This window comes from Chrysemys picta, chromosome 1, assembly GCF_011386835.1.
Source record: "Chrysemys picta bellii isolate R12L10 chromosome 1, ASM1138683v2, whole genome shotgun sequence".
Classification (NCBI taxonomy): Eukaryota; Metazoa; Chordata; order Testudines; family Emydidae; genus Chrysemys; species Chrysemys picta.
Window position 1 is genome coordinate 103,026,028 of NC_088791.1, and position 21,660 is coordinate 103,047,687.

General features: G+C 49.6%; 1 protein-coding gene across 9 annotated transcripts in view; it reads left to right on the forward strand.

Annotated features, from left to right (window-relative positions):
- Positions 1 to 21,660, forward strand: part of HIPK2 (homeodomain interacting protein kinase 2) — a 201,101-nt gene that overhangs the window by 12,121 nt on the left and 167,320 nt on the right. For 5 of the 9 annotated variants that reach the window (XM_005296409.5, XM_065565588.1, XM_005296405.5 and 2 more), the window contains exon 2: positions 20,787 to 20,904. The exons of the other annotated variants lie outside the window; for them this stretch is intronic. In XM_005296409.5, the coding sequence (XP_005296466.2) occupies positions 20,787 to 20,904 (118 nt within the window). The remainder of the gene's footprint in view (positions 1 to 20,786; positions 20,905 to 21,660) is intronic. 9 annotated transcript variants of the gene reach the window in all.

Below are 21,660 nucleotides of genomic sequence, written 5' to 3' on the forward strand. Positions count from 1 at the left end.
TTCTAATTCTGTGATCAGTCCCTCTTTATCTGTCAAGACAAGGTCTAATATAGAATTCCCCTGTCTTGGCTGCAACACTTTTTGAGTTAGGAAATTCTCATCTATAATGTTCAGAAAGGATGTTTTAGTACTGGGTGCATGAGATCTCCAGGATATGTCACTCATATTGAAGTCCCTCAGGATAGCACGTTTTTTCCTACACATTATAGATAGGTGTCAAAGGAGCTGGTCATCCTGTTCCCTAGTGTGATTTAGCAGTTGGTAGCAGACACCAACTAATAGCCCAGGTGATGCTTTATCTGTTAGGACATTGTCCCATAAGTATTCAAGAGCATTTTCTTCTGAGTTATCAGTGTCTTGGAAACAGGTTCGGAAACAGCTTCTCTATTTATTTCTGATTAAAGATCAAAAGGACCCATAAGATGGCAGCCAACCAACAAGATCCCTACTGATAAGTCATATTGTTACAGGTGCATTATGCCAGCACTTTTGACGGGAGTTCTGAAACACACTCAGTGTAGTGGTGTGAGGGAGACCCAGCCTCAATCAGTCAGGCTGAGAGAATATCCTGCATAAGGAAACTTGCAAAGATTTCTGAGAAAAACTAGTTTTTGAAAATGCTTAAACAGCTTTGCACAGATGCTTTTTGCTTCTTGGGGCAAAAACTGTAAACACTTTTTTATTTTGAAAATGATTGGCCAAATTCTATTCCCAATTACAGCGCCATCAGCGCCACTGGTTTGTTTATTTTCCATTTCACATTTGTTGTTCCTGGAATGTCTCCTGCTCAGCAGCTGTTTGTAGGTGTCTTTTTCTCTCCCATCATAATGTACCTTTTCTTCCTGTTCAAGGCATCCATAATCCTCTCTTTGTGACATCATAGTTGTTTCCGTAGCAACAGATTATGATACTAGAACAGAGGATAATGTCAAACAGGAGGAGGAAGAGATAAATTATGGTGTGTGTGTGTGTGTGTGTGTGTGTGTGAGAGAGAGAGAGAGAGAGAGAGAGAGCATGATTATATATTCCTACATATATTCCAAGGATGCTGTCTGTCTGATTTCTTTTCTGTCTTACTTTCCTTTGAAAGGTAGAAACCCCTCCCCCCACACACACACAGTGGATAGCACAATATGTGCACATGTTATGGGTCAGCTCAGGTCTGGTTTGCTATGCTTTATTCTTGATATCAGCGATAGCCTCTCCTGCATGTCTCCTGAAGGTGCATCTACACTAGGAAAAATTGGAAGCATAATTCACCACTGATGCAGCTTCACAATCATTATAACTATTTGTTCTGTGTATTACAATAGCAGCTAAGGACGTACATCAAAGGTAATTGTGCTAGGTAATGTACACAAAGAAGGCAAGTATCTTTCCCAGATAGCTCACAATCTCATGTCAGAAAGGACACAACAGACAAACAGACCGTGTGTGGTTGGGAGGATAAGGCAACAGAATGAACAGTCATAGCAGAAATACAGACATCTCACCAGTGGCAGAAATGGTGGACGTTTCAGTGTAGACAGGGCTCAGATCTTGTTACCACCAGCACTTCTGGTCTAACCCACTAGGGCCACAACAGTGGTAAATATGTCTGAGATCTGTCTATACTTCAGCTTTCACCAGTACTATTGCTGGTGGCGTTGCACTGGTGGTGAATTAGGTACCGGATTTTTGGCAGTATTGATGCACTTTTGGTGGCTCAAGAACATTACCTCAGACATCTTCTAGCTTTGTCCGCAATGTGATTGAAACTGCTGTAGTAATGTCTGTGGTGTTCTCTATTTCCATGGATAGAAGGGATGGTCATGTGTTGAAAGCTTGATGCTGGGAGTGAAGGGCATTTAGCCAAGTGCATTATGGACTTTTTTTTACCTTCCTGTGAGGCATTTTGCACTGATGGATTCCAAATACAGAATGCTGGCAGAGAAGGTCTTAATATTTTTAAGCAGGCCTGCAAAATGATCTCGCTTCTCCCTCCAAGTGCAGTCAACTGCTAGCCACCATTATCAACCCCACTATGCAAAGGACTGGCCTCAGAAGTTGGGGGGAAAGTTGGTAAGAAGCTTCTTGGGACATGTCCCTGGCTTATTGGATACACTTTACATTGAAAGTGTGTGTGAAAGGGGGGATATGATAGAGGTATATAAAATCATGAGTGGTGTGGAGAAAGTGAATAAGGAAAAGTTATTTACTTGTTCCCATAATATAAGAACTAGGGGCCACCAAATGAAATTAATGGGCAGCAGGTTTAAAATGAATAAAAGGAAGTTCTTCTTCACACAGTGCACAGTCAACCTGTGGAACTCCTTGCCTGAGGAGGTTGTGAAGGCTAGGACTATAACAGGGTTTAAAAGAGAACTAGATAAATTCATGGAGGTTAAGTCCATTAATGGCTATTAGCCAGGATGGGTAAGGAATGGTGTCCGTAGCCTCCGTTTGTCAGAGAATGGAGATGGATGGCAGGAGAGAGATCACTTGATTATTACCTGTTAGGTTCACTCCCTCTGGGACACCTGGCATTGGCCACTGTCAGCAGACAGGATACTGGGCTGGATGGACCTTTGGTCTGACCCAGTATGGCCATTCTTATGTTCTTATGTTATGTTCTTATGTGATCTTTAGATTCCCTTCCTCTCAGTCTAACAGCCACCTCTGGGTGCTGAAATAGCCCGACCAGTGGTCTGATTGGACATGGCAAGCCCTATGTGACACTCTCATTGTCCAAGCAATGGTGTGTAGCAGGCATGGCCAAACTGTGGCCCACAAGCTACATGTGGCTCTTTTACCATTAAAGTGTGGCTCGCAAGTCCCCCTCCCCCTGCCTCCCCATTCTCTGCCTACCAGACTGTGGGGGTGGGGGAGGTAGGGAGCTCGGTACCTCTGCCTTGCAGTGGGGGGTGGGGGGACAGGAGCTTCTGTCCAGTGGAGAGGGGTTTCGGGGCTTCAGCCCTGCGGGGCGCACCTGCCAGGGCTCGGGGCTTCAATGAGAGTGGGGCTGAAGCCGCAAGGCCCGGCTCCTGGCAGGTGTGCTCTGGCTCTCGAACTTCTGAAGATTGTTGTATGCGGCTCAGAGGGCCAGTAAGTTTGGCCACCCCGGTGTATAGGCTCTGTAGGCCAACATGTAGGCACTCAGATACCACAGCGATTAGTGCAAAATAAGAACCTGAATAGGATAGAATGTGGTGACCACTGCTGCATTACCATTCTTAATCTCTCTCATGTAAACTGAATCATTTGGAAGGAAATGGGATTCTTTTCATCTTCAGGGTCTCCGTGTGCACCTCAGGAGCATGACAGTGTCACAATTTACTTAATATTTCAGTCGCCTTTTACAAACCATAACTAATCCTCACAACACCCTGATGAGGTAGGTCCGTGGGTAGTATTATTATTTCTATTTTACAGAGACTTTAAATAATGTTCCCAAGGCCTCATAATAAGACAGTGTCAGTGCTGGGTTTAGAATTCTGGGATGCCTGGTTCTCAGCCCTGTGCTCACTCTACTAGACTACACCATATCTCTGTGACTTCTGAACTTTGGGTCAGGGATCTGGGATGCCCATAACATCTGGGAAGGACAAATTTTGCTAGCATGTCGAATGATGGGTTTTACTGAGCTGTTAGTGTGGAGAGGACAGACAGGGAGTTGAAGTGTCTCAGTCTGTGTGAAGTGTAGTCAGGGGTTAAAGTAGTTTGGAGTGTACCTGAGTACAGAGCACCTGACTGGGAATTAGTGGGGAGGACACCTACGTGGGTCACAGAGAACACAGGTTTACATTGCCAAGTCCTGAAACTGTGACACCCCGCATTTGTGGGCTTCTCCTCATGAGTGGTATTTTAGACCAGCAGGGCCAGTGCTGAATGACTGTGGAGACTGATTTTTTTTCAGTCCAATTTTGATGAAAGCACGTAAACATGGAGCCCCTTTACTGGACTTATTTCAGCTGTGTCAGTAGGCCCAGGTCCCAAGCAATATTGGTAAAACCAACATGTTGAATTCTACTTATTGCTTATTGACCCAGCGTACTACTGTAATTTAATGGGCTCCCCCATGTGCAACTCCATTTAATAAGCAGGCTATGTCGTGCTGCACCAGCCTCAGTGTCTCGGTAGTCTCAAGATGTGGTCGCCCGTCGAATGCATGACACCAATCAAATCTCAAGGCAACTAAGGCGGGTGACGACTGTGGCAACATCCTTGCATAGGAGGAAAGGTTGCACCTTTCTCGCCAGACTTAACAGAAAACAAGCGCTCCTGGCCACAACCACTACATAGGCATCCAGGAGCAGCCCAGGATCTAACAACACACCAGAGTCACATATTGTGTGACAAATGGGCCATCGAGCTCACTCAGGCAGGGGTGAAAATCTATGTTCCAGCCACTTTTCTGGCTGCTTCACCAACCCACCAGAAACCTGCATCCCCATAAAACTCCCTCTCTGTGAACATCAGACTGTGTTTGTGCTCCGCAAAGGGGATGCAGTCGTTTTATACACCTGCTGGAAAGTAGCTGTGCAACATGACGGAGAAGTTTGTAACCCAGACCTGAGACGATCCCATTGGTGGTGACCATTTGTTTTCTTGCACTGTCATTTTCTCATTGACTGGAAAGTGAGTTCCTGGAGAATGAAGGCTGGCAGTTTCTTACAGCCTGAATGCTGGAGCAATTGGAAAGCACATGTGAGTAGGAAGAGGAAGGAGAGGATGCTCTGTGTGTGTGCAAACACAAGTGACTGTACATATGTAAGGCCATGGCAGGGGCTGTGGGGCACAGGGCATGGAGGGTTCTGTTAGCTGTGTATAGGGAGGGCAATGTGTGCCTGATTCTCATTAGGACCTCTTTATACTGCACTGTCAGTAAACTACATTTGAATCCACATTAAAAAGTGCCAAAAAAGGAAGTGCCAGAATGCAGGGCATGGGAGGCCTGGCATGTGAACAGAGGGAGCTGGGAAGAAGATAGGGCCATTGGGGGAGCTGGCAGAGGCCCAGGGAAGAAGAGGCTGACTCCCCGCAGAGCCTGTCCTGTTCCTATCTTCTCATTATCTGTGCCTGTCTCCTGCTCTCCATGGAGGGGCTCTGTTATCCAGGCAGCCCTGCTACCTGACTCCAGCTCTGCCCCATCACGGGCTCCTAGTGGCTCCAGCTCCTATATTCCCCTCTACAATTCTGCCTGCAGCATCCCCACCTCCCTCCTCACTGACCCACCACTGAGCGATGCTCCTGGGTCCAGTACCATCACCTGCTGGCTCAGGGGATGCTCTGCAGCTGGGGAGGGAAAAGAGCTGCCTGGCCCTGGCCCAGCAAAAGTACGGGAACACTGTTCTGGCTGCCCAAAAAGGTGTCGTCATGGCATTCCTGAGCGTTCCAGCATGACTCGAGCACTCACGTGAAGGCCCCCTTAGGCTGTCAGCGTGGTGCAAAGAAGTCTGAGTGTAAATGTGAATCAGGGCCTCGGTGTGTATACGTGAGGCTCTGTCAGGATGGGAGTTTGTGCCCAGAGGATCGTGTGTCAGTGTGTTTGGTGACTGTATCAATGTGTGCACCGGACGTTTGAGGTTGCTTCAGCGTTTCTGTATGTTGGGAGTGAGGTCAGTGTGTTTCTGTAGAGGGATGTTGTGATAGCGTGTGTGAGGATGGCTGAGTGTGTCTTACCAGTGAGAGCCTTCTTCAGGAGCGATCTGTAATCCTAGATCTGCCAGTTCACCTGGCCTGCAACTTCAACAGCCATAGGACCCTGCCTACTGCTCTGCTGATGCATATCAGCCTTCACCGTTGGCATCCCTGTGATTCAAGTTCTGGGGTTCTTCTACAGCTCTGCTAATGCACCCTTCACTATTTCAATCCTGGACCAAATCATGCCGGTCATACTGAGTGCAAAGGTAGTTCAGCGATATAGACAAATGCAGTATCAGTTAGGGGATCAGTATTTATCTATCCACCCATACCATACCTTGTCGTGGCATACCATACCATACCATACCATACCATACCATACCATACCATACCATACCAGTCACCATGGTAGCTGAGGTAAACCCATTTCAATAGAGGAGCTGAGTCTTTTCCAGCACACTCCTTAGGCCTCCGAGCCATCGTTATGTTCCAGTTCCAGTGTGGATGGTTGCATTGCATGGACAGTGTGTCCTGTCTCTGGAGTCGCCCCCTTTAGGATTGGGTTTGGCCTTATACTCAATCCAATTTAAAAGTTTTTCCTTTTCTTCTGAAATCATTCCAGTTTCCCAGAGGAGCACATGACTCATTATCAAGTCCTACATTTCCTCTAAGCTACGAAAGACTGAAGGGATTTCAGGCAAAGGATGCTTTACGAGGGGATGTCTGCTTTTTTCCTGCTGTTCTCCATCACACACACAGCCTGGGCTGTCCTTGCCAAAGAGGCTCTGAACTTTGAAAACAGTGTGGGGAGAGCAAGGGAGGAGATGATGGAGTATGAGTGAACTGCAGGCTAGGGCAGGTTTTCAGGTGAGATCCCTGTGACTTTTGATACCGGGAGCAATAAAACAGATGTTTGTGGTTGCATTGGGGGTGAGTGGGGAAAATGTGCTTATGTCATTTGGCATTGCTGGAACAAGTCACAGGTCATCGATTTTCAGTTGTGTTTAATTATGTCCCCACAGCAGCTGTCAACAGCTGGAAAGTTCCCTTGAATGCTTTGCAGATGCAGTCAGTAGTCCTGTCCACTTAACTTTCTGTCATTGCATGTCTTTGCAAAGTGGCCTGATCTTTTCCTTTCCTTTATTCCCATCATATGTTTTGCAATGTTTCTGTGGCTCATTAGCACAATATTCTCACTCTTTCTCTTAGGGCAGGGGTCGGCAACCTTTCAGAAGTCGTGTGCCGAGTCTTCATTTATTCACTCTAATTTAAGGTTTCGCGTGCCAGTAATACATTTTAACGTTTTTAGAAGGTCTCTTTCTATAAGTCTATATATCATATAACTAAACTATTGGTGTATGTAAAGTAAATAAGGTTTTTAAAATGTTTAAGAAGCTTCATTTAAAATTAAATTAAAATGCAGAGCCCCCCCGGACCGGTGGCCAGGACCCGGACAGTGTGAGTGCCACTGAAAATCAGGTTGTGTGCCGCCTTTGGCACCTGTGCCATAGGTTGCCTACCCCTGTCTTAGGGTTTATGTTTATGAAGCGATAAAAAACCTGTGGCACCGAGTCTCAGAACCCAAGTCAGCTGACTCAGACTTGTGAATTCAGGCTGCGGGGTTGAAAATTGCCATGTAGACATTCAGGCTATGTCTACACTGCAGTTAAACACCTGCGTCTGGCCCATGTGAGCTGACTCGGGTTTGCAGGGGTTGGGCTACTGGGCTGTAAAATTGCAGTGTAGACATTTGGGCTCATACTGAGACCTCACAATGGGGCAGGATCCCAGAGCCTGGGCTTCAGTCCTAGTCTGAATATCTAAACTGCAATTTTGCAGCCCCACAGTCTGAGCCTCGTGAGTCCTAGTCAGCTGACACATGCCAGTCGTGGGTGTTTAATTGCAGTGTAGACATACCCTCAGGTGTGGGGTGGAGCCTGGTCTCTGAGACCCTTCCCCTTTGCAGGCTCTCAGACCTTGGGCTCCAGCCCAAGCCAAACATCTACCCTGCAATTTTATAGTCCTTCTGCCTGAGCCCTGCGAACCCCAGTCAGCTGACCTGGGCCAGTCACAGCCGTGCTATGGGTCTTTTATTGCAGTGTAGACATAGCTTTTCTCTGCTAGCTTGGTTGAATGCCACTGGCAGCCAGTCACTGTAAAATACATCAGGTGGTGGGAGGAGACAGGAGGAAAGGGGAAGCCTTGTGTCTGGAGATAGGGGAGTGTTAGTGAGTGACATTCTTATTTCCCAGTGCACTAGCCATTAAAGCAATAGCTGAGAGTTGCCCTGTGCTCAGCATATGTGTGAATTTGTAGGTATGGTACGTTGCACAGCAGCTCAGGTGGGGAAGGTCTGCCAGTGCCTTCTCCGTTACTAAACCCCAACTCAAACAGCCTTTTCAAGTCCCAGCCTGGAAGACACCATTTAAAAAAAGTTGCTAACATTAAAGTAGTCCATTATTATTATTATTTATTATGATTTTGTTTATTTATGTATTTATTTATTAAATCATAGCAGAATAGGCACTCTCAACCAATTCTCCTCCTCTGACCCCACATTCAGCCATTCATGACCACTGCTCTTCAGGTGCACCCTGTGACAGTTTCTATAGCACTGTACAACTGGCACAATGCCTTATTGGGTGTTTCTGGCATTTGTGGCTGGTTGTAGATGGCTGAGCAAATCTACCCCAGCAGAAGACTCGACACAGAGAAAGCAAACAAGCTCCCAACCTACATGGACAGCCAACTGGAGATACACAACCCATAGCTTGGGAAGCAGTGAGGTAGATGTGAGGGCCACCCCATTCTGCCCCCTTGCTCCAGAAGCCACTGGGATTACTGGGGTTTATGTATGATTTTATTTGACTGCAGAACCAGGGTTTTGCAGACAGAAAACATCTCATCCCTACCCTCAGGGGTTTTCAATGTAAGTGATAAGGACATTGCCAAAACATTTTAACACGTCAAGAGAGAGCTTCTAAAAATCCAGGCATAGATTTCTAGCCCATCCAGGGTTTTCATGGCAATGAACTGTGGATGGCATTTGCCAAGAGACATAAAGGACTCAGGCTTTCTAAATCCACTGATGTTCAGTGGGAGTTGGGCACCCAACTCCCATAGACTCCTGAAAAAAAATCAGCCTGTGTGTGTAAAAAAATTCCTGGCTATTGTGAAATAAAGACAGTAATACTAGAAGACTCTAAAGCTACAGGGTTCAGGGGAGAGCCTGGGAATGTAATCACTTGGTAAACTGAGCACAAGCAAACAATATGTATTTTAATGTGACTAAATGTAAATATTTATATCTAGGAACAAAGACTGTATGCCATATTTAGGGTGACTAGCTGTCCTGATTTGATAGGGACAATACCGATATTCAGGGCTTTTTCTTATATAGGTGCCTATTACCCCCTATCCCTGGTCCCAGTTTTTCACACTTGCTATCTGGTCACCCTAGCCATACTTACAGGACGGGGGACACCGTCCTGGATAGCCGTTACTCTGAAAAAGGTTTGGGGTTATTGGTGGATAATCAGCTGAACATGAGTTCCCAGTGTGAAGCTGTGGCCAAAAGGGCTAATGTAATGCTTGGATACATAAACAGAGGAATCTTGTGTAGGAGCAGAGAGCTTATTTTAGCTCTGTATCTGACACTGATGTGACCACTGCTGAAATACTGTGTGTGGTGCCCACAAATTCAAGAAGGATGTTGATAAATTGGAGAGGGTTCAGAGAAGAGCCACGAGAATGATTAAAGGATTAGAAAACATGCCTTATAGTGATAAACTCAAGGAGCTCAATTATTTAGCTCAGCAAAGGAAAGGTTAAGGGGTGACTTGATCACAGTCTGTAAGTACCTACACAGGGAACTAATATTTAATAATGGGCTCTTCAATCTAGCAGAGAAAGGTATAACATGAGTCAATGGCTGGAAGTTGAAGCTAGACAAATTTAGACTGGTGTAAGTGTTTATCAGTAAGTGTAATTAACCATTGGACCAACTTAACAAAGGGTGTGGTGGATTCTACATAACTGACAATTTTTAAATCAAGGTCTGTTATGAAGAGGACTGTACTCATTTGTTCTCCATGTCTTCTGGAGGAAGGACAAGAAATAATGGGTTTAATCTGCAGGAAGGGATATTTAGGTCAGATTTTAGGAAATTCTTTCTGTCAGGGCAGTTAAGCACTGGAATAGGCTTCCAAGGGAGGTTGTGGAACAGGTTGGACAAAGCCCTGTCAGGGATGGTCTCGGTTTACTTGGTCCTGGCTCACTGCAGGGGGCTGGATTTGATGACCTCTCAAGGTCCCTTCCAGACCAACATTTCTATGATTCTATGACTAGCCAATTAGATCGCTCCTATTATCCAGCGCATCTGCACAGATTTAGCTTTGTATGTCACTATATTTATCTTCACAGAGAACCTCTCTCTCCCCCCTCCCCATCCTAATTGCTTCTCTCTACTGGCATTAGCAATGGACACAGCTAGTTGCTGGTAGCAAATAACACCCCCACAGATTCCCTCCCTGCAAAGAAGCCAGCCTTCTACAGGCAGCTTTGCTGTTGCAAGGAGCTCAGATAGAAGCAGCCCCTCTCTCCCCTCTCATGCCCACCTCCCCTTCCCTCCCCCCTCCCCCCACAGCTGCTCTTTACACAGTCAGCCCCTTCATCTGGCACCCGTGCAGTCACAGCTCCTGACCCTGGCCGTGGTGCCAGGGGCTGGAGTTGCTTGTCTGTGAGAATACAAGGCTCAGCCCGTTGCTGGCACCAAGCGCTCTTCAGCTTATTGATAATCACCCCGGGCTTGGGCTGGTATCTTGTCTCTTTTCATTCTTATTTATTTATTTATTTGTAATGACTGTTCTTTGAATTTTTCAGCAAAGGAATGTTATAGACAGCAAAGAAAGAACCTTGCTGCAGCCACATCCTCAGGTCTGGGCCTCAGTGAGCTCTGCACCTTTTCCCAACAGCTAAGGGTCTGGCTCCCCCTCTTCATCTCATTTCCCAGGACTTTTGGGGCCTGTAACAGTCAATTTATTTTACTTTAAAGGCTCTTCACTTATAGACACTTGTGCTGTTGCTTTAGGAGAAACACATGGAAGAGAAACTAGGCAGGCCTAGTTTTCGAGAATGGAGGCAGGAGGTCTGCTGAATTACTGCTGAGTTGCTTTGGAGGCTGACTTGTAGTTTTAGTAGGGTGACCAGACAGCAAATGTGAAAAATTGGGATGGGGGTGGGAGGTAATAGGAGCCTATATAAGAAAAAGACCCAAAAATCGGGACTGCCCTTATAAAATCTGGACGTCTGGTCACCCTAAGTTTTAGGAATGCGTGTGATGTGGGAGTGCATGTATACATGCCTGTGTATATTTGGACAGGTGTGTACACATGTAGGGGGAGGAGCCTGTAGGCTGCTGAGAGCCTCCTGTGACATCCTGAGTCCCCTCAAATCTCATCAAAGTCTGTGGGAATTGAGAGCCATAAGCATCTTTGCAGGATTTTGTACTATATGTCTAGAACTAGAGAAGGGATCATAGGTGACTGTTGACCTTTGTAGGAAGACAGATGGTTTATTAACCAAGGCTAAAAGAAAAACACAAACTGAAGGCTAGGAGATGGATGTAAATCCTGAATCCTGTTTGCGTAAGTGCATTTCGTTCCAGTGTTAAGGAGATTTCTCCTTCCCCCAACTATGCACTGACTTCACAAAAGTGAGAATTTAGTTTGGACTCATTCTGATATAATTTTGCAGTTTGATCAAGGGAGGCTTTCAGTTTCTATTTTGCACATTGTTTTGGGAGTGAAGATGAAGACTTTGGAACCTCCCGAACTAGAGATCTATGGATTTTTTGTCTTTTATATGTTATCAGAAGAAAAAAGCAGAGGGGACTAGTTGTCTCAGGGGAGTGAGAATATGGAGTCTAGGTCTACAGTTCAAATTCATCCCAGCCTGGTAGTAACCAAAGATTATTACCATTTTGTGGCCTCACCCACATGCTGGTGGGCAGGAGTCTGCATCACAAGAAATAAGAATACCGTTGGCACTTTTATTGACAATCCCTGCGGAGATATCTAGGACCGAAGATCCTTTTCACTTCTGAAAGGAGTCCCTCCAGAATGTAACTGCAGTGCATTGGCCATGGGGCGTGGAGGAAACTTGCACTGCCCCTGCCTAGGCTGTATCTGTTTTGGGAGGAGAGGACTTTCTCTGTCAATCATGTATCTTTTATCTACACTGATTCACTTGAAAGCATTACAACTTAAAAACCAGGGCGAAATCCCATTTGTTATTTTTCATCTCGTTGTCCCAGCATCACACCCCTCCCCCAGATGCTGTGTACAAAGGGGGGGGGGAAGGAGAAGTCACGTGTTAGATTTATCTCAGCTCCAGTTCTACAGCCAATGTGCTTGTGATGATTGGGGCTGTGACTTCCTGCCATGCTCTCTTGCCACACTGGTGGCTTTCCTGACACCACTTTTAGCACCTGGGGCTGGGTGTGAAGAGGTGAGAGGAGGGAGGAGATGGTATCCACTGATACAAGACCCAGTGGGAGGCAGTGACAGCCAGTGTTATTTCAATAGGTTGAGTCAAAACTTTCTCTCTCTGGCTCAGTCTGTCTCTCTTCAAATTGCATCTTAGTGTCACTAGCATTGGACAAGAGGAATTTGGGAGCTGTTGTTCATCATCCAATCACTGGTAATGACTGTGCTGTTCGGTGCCATAGTCCATAGCCCAGCCACAAAGTAATTCACTCAGTATTTGCAGGGATGACATGGATGCCGTAAGAATTCCACTGTTAGCATTAGTCAAGCATTAGAGAGCGGATATGAAAATAAATGGTGAGTTGTAGTTTTTTATGATTCATTCCAGGCACATCATGCCTTTGCCTATTTTTTTCCCCGTTGGGGCTCTACATTCCTTCCACTTTCAGCCCCACGTCAATGTACAACTGTCATCCTCCCATACCTTCCATATCTCACACCTTGACCACCAGCTTCCTGGCTGAAGAGGATTGGCTGAGGCTGACACTGGAGCCCCCTCAAGGCTGCTCTTTAAGCGGCTGCAGGACGTCATTGCTGAGTGACATGGTGCCAGAGCTGGCCTGAGCCTTTTGTGGTGGGCCTACAAAACAATTTTTTGTCCCCATCCCTCACAAAAAGTAACCAGCTCCTGTGCACCGTGATCTCACCTCTAGGCACAGGGTCAGCAAGGTGATTCTTTGGGGCACTTCTGAACTTTCAATGATTCACGTCACATAAGAAGGGGAGAAGGATATTCAGACCACCACCAGTCTTGTGCTGCAGGAGCTGAGCTGAGCTGCTCGTGCTTGGGCCTGTTCATAGTTGCTAACACTACAAAAAACTTTTTCAAGAGGTTTCTGTGGGCCATGAGGTCCATAGCTGCTAGAGTAGGGTGACCAGGTGTCCGGTTTTTGACCGGTTTTCGACCTGGTCAAAAAGGGAGTCTGGCAGCTCTGGTCAGCAGAGCTGATCACTGACTGTCCGGTTGGCGGTGCCACGCAGTGGGGCTGGCAGGCTTCCTGCTAGCCTCCGCTCCACGCTACTCCCAGGAAGCAGCCGGCATGTCCCCCCTCCGGCTCCTACGTGTAGGGCAGGTGTGGGCAGGGCCGGCTCTGGCTTTTTTGCCGCCCTAGGCAAAAAAGCCACCCGCCGCCCCCCTCCTTAACCCCCACCAGCGCGGCAGGGGAGGGTGCCGAGCCCGGCCGCGGGCCCGCAAACCCCGATCGGACGGAGCACCGGGGGGAGGGCGGAGAGCCCCCGGTGGCCAGAGTGCTGGGAGGAGGGCGGAGAGCCCGGCTGGGGCTCTCCGCTCTCCCTGGCGGCCAGAGCGCTGGGGGGAGGGCGGAGAGCCCCCAGCGGCCGGAGCACCAGTGGGAGGGCGGCGAGCCCGGCCAGGGCCGCTCTCCCCGACCGGCGGGGGCCCCGCCACGCCGCCCCCCTCCAGGCGCCGCCCCAAGCACATGCTTGGTGGGCTGGTGCCTGGAGCCGGCCCTGGGTGTGGGGAACCTAGGGCACACGGGCTGGATCTGGCCCCATGGTTAATTTCATCCAGTCTGTGGCGCCACCCCACGGGGCAGGAGCAGCGAACACTGGCTCACCCCGTTGTGAGGAGGGTCTTGGCACCTTCCCCCCTCCCCCCCCCCCAAGGGTCTGGAACGGGTTTTGTGTACATGCCAGTGGGCTTTTATTAGCACTTCTGTAGAACTTTATACACATGAACAAGTTAATCATTATAGTGAACAAGGCGGTTAAGTATTATTATCCCTATTTGTTTAGATAGGTAGGGTGACCATTCCTCCTGTTTTGGCCAGGACAGTCCTTTTTTTAGGCCCTGTCCCAGCCATCCTGACTTTTTTGACAAAAAACTGGGCACTTGCCCCGTTTGTTCTTGCCAACTGCTCATCAATTGGGAGGGGAATTGTGGTAATGTCAGCCCTATGCTGAAGGGGGGGCTAGGGAGAGCGGCTCGGGCCCGCTGGCCCACCCTGCATGGAGGGGGGCGAGGGTGACTTTAGGTAGCCCCGTGCACGAGGGAGGGTGTGGGGGGCTGGGGCTGGCTCCAAGCGCCTGGGAGGGAGGGGGACCGAGGGCTTGGGCCAGCCCTGTGCCGGGGGGAGAGGGGTCCTTTGGGAAAATATGGACACCCTAAGGGAGAATGGTTAAGACCAGCATTTTCAAAAATTATCACTGGTTCTGGAAGCCTCAGTGCTTGTGTGGAGACACACAAAAACCCTTAACCACAAAAACAGTGTCCGCTTCTGAAAACCTTGGTCTAAGGGAATACATTAAATCCAGGAACAGAGTCAGTATCAACACTGGGATTATAACACAGGAGCCCCTTGCTCTTTGTCCCATGCTTAGTCCACTAGACCACAGATTTCTCAACCAGTGGGTCACGACCCCGTCCTGGGTCACCAGAATATTTCAAAGGGTCACATGGCAGGTCCAGTCCCGTGGGGCTGGCTGAACTCAGTTGCCTGCTTTGCGTGTGGTGAGCTGGTGTGCAGGATCAGAGCACTGCTCAGGTTTGGCCCAGCTGCCCCTCCATCATGACAATTGCAGGGCTGGCCAGGCCAAATTTGAGTGAGTGGCGCTGTGACCTTGTGTGTCAGGTCACAAAGCCATTCACACAAATTTGGCCCAGATGGTCCCAGATGAGGGGGCCTGGGCCAAACTTGAGCAGTGCTGCGACCCCCGAGGTCACAATGCCTGGAGTGAGGAGATTATCCCAGTCAGCCCCGCGGGACCAGAGCTGCAGCAGCTGCTGCTGTAGAGAGGGCTCTGCAAACTCCTACCACAGGACCCACTCCCCTGGGGCAGGACCCAACCCTCCAGAGGGCCTCCCCCACATGGCGACAAGGCCCAATCCCCCCGGCCTGATTACTGGACTGTCACAGGTCATCCCACCGAGGGGCTGGACCCGACCACTAGAGCCCTGCAAATCTGTGGGTATCCACTTTATATCCATGGACCATTTCTGTGAATAGCAGCGCAGATGCGGATACAAATTTTGTATCCATGCAGGGCTCTGATGGTACGAGCCCTGGGCAGAGGGCCTGGTGGGCAGGGACAAGGGCCGGGGGCTGCTTGGGCCCCATGCCCAGGGCAGGTGGAGGGTCCTCTGCGGCTCTACACAGCTGCCCGCCCGACTCTTATCGTGGCTGGGCTGCGGCTCCGAGCCACCCCACTCCCTGGGGAGAGCCGCGTGGGGGCAGCTGTGGGGAGCCTGCGTCACTCCACCTGCCCTGGGCGGGGGGCTGGGACACTGGGCGGGGGGCTGCTCGGGCCCCCAGCCCAAGGCAGGTAGAGGGCCCGCCGCGGCTCCGCACAGCTGCCAGCGTGTCTCTCCCCTACCGGGCTCCGGAGGGGGTGTGCCTCAGAGCCTCAGTCCAGGCCCCAGTGTAGAGCCCTGCAAATCCGCAGATAATTTTTGCAACTCACGGATCGGATGCGGATACATATTTGTGTATTCGCACAGAGCTCTACGACCACCCTCTAAAGCCTCCCACCCCTCTGGGGGCAGGACCCGACCCCTTCTCCTCTCCCCAATTTACTGGGTCACAACAGGCCATCAATATTTACAAATGCGTCTATCCAGAGCCCCAAAAGGTTGAGAACCCCTGCACCAGACCAGTCTGTCTCTCACGCTGTCGAGCTGCCCCGAGTCTTCCATCCCTTGTAGCTATAGGCCACGCTGACTGCTCAGCAGAAGAGTTGGCTCACCAGCTGTAAGTGGCTGAGAAGCAGTTTCTGGTGACCCTGATGCCATTAAAGACACACTTCCCCTCAGCACTGCAGACTGGTCTGAGGTCCCCTTAAACATCGTCGACCCATTTCCAAACTCTAGGGTTACCATATTTCAGCAAGCAAAAAAGAGGACGGGAGGAGCCCTGCCCTAGCCCTGCCCCTGCCCCTCCCACTTCCCGCCCCCCTCAGAACCCCCAACCCTCCCCCCGTTCCTTGTCCCCTGACTGCCCCCTCCTGGGACCCCTGCCCCTAACTGCCCCCCAGGACTCCACCCCCTAGCTAAGCCTCCCTGCCTCTTGTCCCCTGACTGCCCCAACCCTTATCCACACCCCCACCCCCGGACAGACCCCTGGGACTCCCACGCCCCATCCAACCACTCTCCACCCCCTGACAGCCTCCCCCAGAACTCCCAACCCATCTAAACCCCTCTGCTCCCTGTCCCCTGACTGCTCCGATCCCTCTCCCCACCCCTGCCCCCTGACAGCCCCCCCCAGAACTCCCAAACACCCCCCCCCCCCGCTCCTTGTCCCCTGACTGCCCCCTCCTGGGACCCCTGCTCCTAACTGCCCTCCAGAACCCCACCCCCGACCTAAGCCTCCCTGTGCCTTGTCCCCTAACTGCCCCCTCCTAAGACCCCCCCCAACTGCCCCCCAGGACCCTACCCCCTACCTGTACCCTGACTGCCCAAAACCTTCTCCACCCCCCCAAAAGCCCCCCCCCGAACTCCCGACCTCTCCCCCGTCTCTTGACTGCCCCCTCCAGAACCTCCCTGCCCCTTCTCCTGCCCCCTGGCCCCCTTACCCTGCCGCTCAGAACATGGTGTTGGGCTCTGTGCGAGCCGGACATGTGGCTGAGCTCCCCAGCGCAACACACAACCCGGTCCCTGCCCCTGCACAGTGCTGCCGGAGCGGGGCGCTGGGCTGCAGGGGAGGAGGAGCCGGCTCAGAATGCAGGGAGGGGGGGCGGGACGGGGGGAGGAGAAGCTCTACAGCTGCTCCGGAGTCCAGCCCGGCAAGCTGCAGGGGGAAGGGCTCTGGCTGCCAGAGCCCCATGCCAGCGGCTGACTTTCCTGCAGCCCTCCCAGCCGCGCCTCGCTCTGCATGGGGGGGAAATCCCGGACATTTTGAGTGATTTACAAATTCCCCCCCGGACGCTATTTTTAACACAAAAAGGAGGACATGTCCAGGTAAATCCGGACGAATGGTAACCCTACCAAACTCCCACAGGCCAGCCCTGGGTGATTGTAACAGGGGTCATGAATACCCCAATATCTGAAGGGGAAAGGCATGGTGACAGACTTTGGAGCACTAGCCACTAGTTAAACTCTCAAGGTTCTCTTTGTGGAAGAAGAGGCTGTGGCCTTTGTGGGCCCAGAAAGTCAGCTGTGCATGAGACACGCCCATCCTGGAGGGGCTGTGTGATGGTCATTCCTTTTTGTCACAGTTTTCCTTGCTCCTTACCCCAAATGGGGATTTATCTAAAATGTCTGTAGGAGAAAGGAGCTTTCTTATTTTTCAGTTTGTTGGCATTGTGAAATCAGAAGGCTCTGGATTCCACCACCTCCCCCAATGTGTGTGCTATGCGAACCTCTCCACACAGCAGGACTAATGCACCTCAGTGGGGAATGACCTATAGCATTTCCTGCCTTTCTAAGTCTGCCCCCGCTCCAGTTCTATCTGTGTGGCTCAGTCCTAACTTGACCTGCAGCACTCCCTGCTATTCTAGTACTGATCACATAACCAGCCCCCATCAATACACTTCAGCGATGTCCTGCAACTCCCAGTGCCGCTCTAGGAAATGGGAACCCTACGTCGCTCTGCCAAAGCACTTCAGTCCTGATATGCAGCCCTGGTCCTAGCTGGGCTTTTGGGCCTGGGCATCTCTTGAGCCACAGACTGATGGCTGGCTGCTGTGGGTTGTGCTGTGGTTTTGCGAAGTGCACAAATGGGGGATGACACCATCCAGCTCAATTTCTCTTGTGATCCAAGATGGATTTTTAATTCAGACCTCAAAGGGCAAGCTGTGTGATTTACCATGATGTTACCAGCAGAGGCAAATGACCTCATAGTATGAATAAGCAAGAGGAGATTAGCAAGGGGGAAGTAAGCATCTACTGTATATAAATGTCCACAGAACAAATCACTTCACAGACTGCTAAATCCTCTGTTTAAAAGAAAGCTGGAAAAAGTGACTGACTTACTCCTTTATCTTACTTTGATTCTTCCAATTTGATTCCAATTGTTCATTTTTGATCCAGGTTTCCCTTCGTCTTGCCTTGGCTCTATCTGGTCTTTCAGGGAGAGAGAGGGAGGGCACAGCAATGTAAGAGTTAATGGGATGCTCAGTGGGGATTATAAAACAGCCAGGCACAGGGAGATGTTTAAGAAAAGAGAAAGGGCTCTGCCAGGAGGGAGTGTGGAAGTGGAACTGGTGGTTTCTTTTTATGTCTCTCTACCCAGTACTGCAGAAGGTTCTCCTAGAATGGGTAACAAGGTGAGTAACTATGAGGGAATGGGGCAGATGGGAGTATGGGGGGCTTTAAAAGTGGAATGAGGAATGGACTCCCCAGTATTCCTGCACCCTTTCAACAAAAGTCTCACTGATCCCTTGGTGGTGTATTTCCTCTGGATGTGTGTCATTCCCATCAGCAGTGCTAGGAATTAGGGCCCACAGTGAGAGGGGATACTCATATCCTGAGGATGAGAAATACTCTTGTGTATTCGATACAAGAGGCAGGGCAGTGTCCCACTGGTGTCACTAAGCTGTGTTTTGGAAAGGTGTATGTAGTGAACTCAGTGCTTGTGAGAGTACAGAATGGGTAGCAGTGGCTTATGCCAGGCAAAATGCAGGCAGGTCCATGGAACCTGAGTAAGGGTTGTATCATGAGCAGTGAGTGGTGCTAGTGGTTGTCTTTTGTGAGTCTGCCTGGTTGCAGAAATGTTCCAGCATGACCTAATGACATTGTCACATGCTGCTATGACATCGCATTGATACACACGGTTATTATTTTTATTTATATTACATTAGTGCCTAGATACCCCAACTGAGATTGGGGTCCTGCTATTTTAGGCACTAAACACGGACATAGCGAGATACAGTCTCTTCCCTGAACAACTTGCTGTGTAAAGAGACAAGATAGACAAAGGGTGGAGAGGGTAACACAATCTCACAGAGGTGTGAAGTGCCTTGCTCAAGGTCACAGAGCAGGTCAGTTGCAGAGCCAAGCGTAGAATCCAGGTCTCCTGAGTCCCAGTCTGGTGCACTATCCCCAGGACCATGCTGCTGGTGACATTTCACTGCTTCCAAATGTAGTGGCACAATCTTGTGACATATTGCCATGCCTGAACTCTGCTCAGGTGCTTTAACATCCTAAAAGCAAGTCATATGGCTTGACTGTGATAAGTGGGGCAACCCCATGAAATATAGGCTCAGCATTCACCCTGTTCTTCACCCCTACCACACTGTCACAGGCCTTGAACATTACACTGGTATCGTGGAATGACTGGATGCCCCAGGTACATTCAGCTGTGCTCTACTTGAATGTAGCTGGAGTGCATGTCTGCAATCATCCATCTATTGCAAACAGAATCATTTTCCGCAGAGGTAAACCAGATGTAGTGTGAAGGGAGGTGGGTCAGTCGCTTTACAAGTGTCAGGGATTCTGAGGAAACAGCAGGAATTTACTGGCTAACATCTGTAACTTAGTCCAACATACCATGGGACTGTGAAAGATAAATACAGATGTAAAACTCCTTCTTTGGTTTCTCAATTAAAACAAAATGTTAAGCAGAAAAAGGAAGGCATGTGGAGTCGCTAATCAGCCCCCCTCTCCCAAAGTCTTTGTCCCACAGCCGGGTCATTTCTCGTGAGCCAGCATCCCTAAATTAAATGTTAATATGAAAGAGTGGCCTTTCACCTCTAGAATACCAGCTCGCGCTGGTATGACTCTAAGCTAATACCAGCTGATGACTATGTGGTGGCCTACAGTACGTGCAGTGAATTGTGGTGTGTCTTCAGTCCAGTTTCCTATGGATACTAGCTAGTACCTTTCAGGCCAAGAGGGCAAAGGCTGAGGTCTAGGCTGAGGCACACGGGCAGGACCGTGTGGAGGAAGCTTGCACAGCTACTACATATGCTGTACTTGTTCTGGAGAAAATATATTACTATAACTTGTATTACAGGAGGGCCTAGCCCCCAACCAGGCTGTGGGTTGTGCTAGGCACCCCTGCAACCTGCCCCAAAATCTTACAATCTAAATCATTCAGATAATGGGCTAAATTCATAGTTTTTGTTGTTAGATAAAATGGCAGAGTGAGTCTCCAGCTGTAGCCACCGACTCCTCCATACAGCTCCCACCTCTTCTCACTAACCCCACTCATCCCCGCCATAGACCCCCAAATAACCCCATTGCTGCAGCCCCAACCCTCCCCTCCCACAGCTCCCACCCCCTCCCTTCAACCCCCTCCCACAACTCCACCCCCAAACCCTCCACTGCTCACCCTTCCCCCGAGCCCCATTCCACAATAAACCCTCCTCTTAAAACCTCCCCTACTCCCCCATTCCCACCTTCACCAAACCACTTCTCTCCCCCACAGCCTCTCTCTACACCCCTGCTCCCTGCCACTCAACCACTCCCAGAATCTTTCTGCTGACCCCAACACTCAAGTCCATCTACCCTACAGATCAGCCCAAAGGCCCCTAACTCCTGGCTCTCTTCTTCAATTACTGTATTCCAGTCCCCTCTGGCTCACCCACAAACCCCCCACAGGGCCCCTCACTCTTTTAGCCCTGACATCAACGGCCTAGCTTCAGTTTGGAGTGTTTCGCATGGCTGGTGACCTTTCCTCCCCTTCTCTCCTCCCCTCCTGCTTTTTGTCTTCTTGGGGTGATCAGATGGCTAGCCCCACCTCATTCAGAGGAGCCCGCTACAGCAAATCTGCAAGTGGCAAGAGCCAACGAGCCAGAATAGGGAACTGGGCCCAGCCCACGGGCCAAGAGCCATCGCTGTGGGGTGAGTGTGGAGCAGGATCTTTCTCCAGCCTACTCTCCAGGGCCTGTCCTTTGCACCAGGCCAGGATAGAGATAGTGACCCTGCCCTCCCTCCGCGCACACACACACACACACACACACACAAGCGAGGTCTGACAGGTTTACTCAGTCCCTCTCCCCCACCAAGAATATTTCCTTTGCCAATGAAGGAGCTAATCCTTGAGGTCCAATAGCTGTATAGTGGGGGGGATAGAGAGGCGGGACCCAGCACTCAAGGGACTATGTTTAGTGCATCTGGATAATATTTATCAGTTTCCTCCCCTCTTCTTTTTTTATTGGGGGGAGAGAATACTTATTTTAATGGACTGCTACTGACCTGCTGTGTGACTTTGGGTAAGCCTTTTTATGTCACTGTACCTCAGTTTCTGCATCTGTAAAATGGGTATAATGAGACTTACCTTTCTTTGGAAAGAGCTTTGAGATCTCTGGATATAAAATCCTAGATACAAGCTCAGGCTTAAATGTGACTAGTGATTTGGAGTGTCTTAATTTTGGGTGCCCAACTTGAAACCCTTTGAAAGGACCTGATTCCCAGAGAGTGTCGTCCTCAACTTTTTCTGAAAATCAGGTTCCTCTAAAGTGTCTCAAGTTGGGCACCCAAAAATTGAGGCAGATAATATCACGAGACACTTTTGAAAATTTAGGCCTAAGCATATTATGTAACCTGCTCTATGATTCTTCAAAGCCTGGCTCCCTGACCTGTTTACCAGGACAGCTC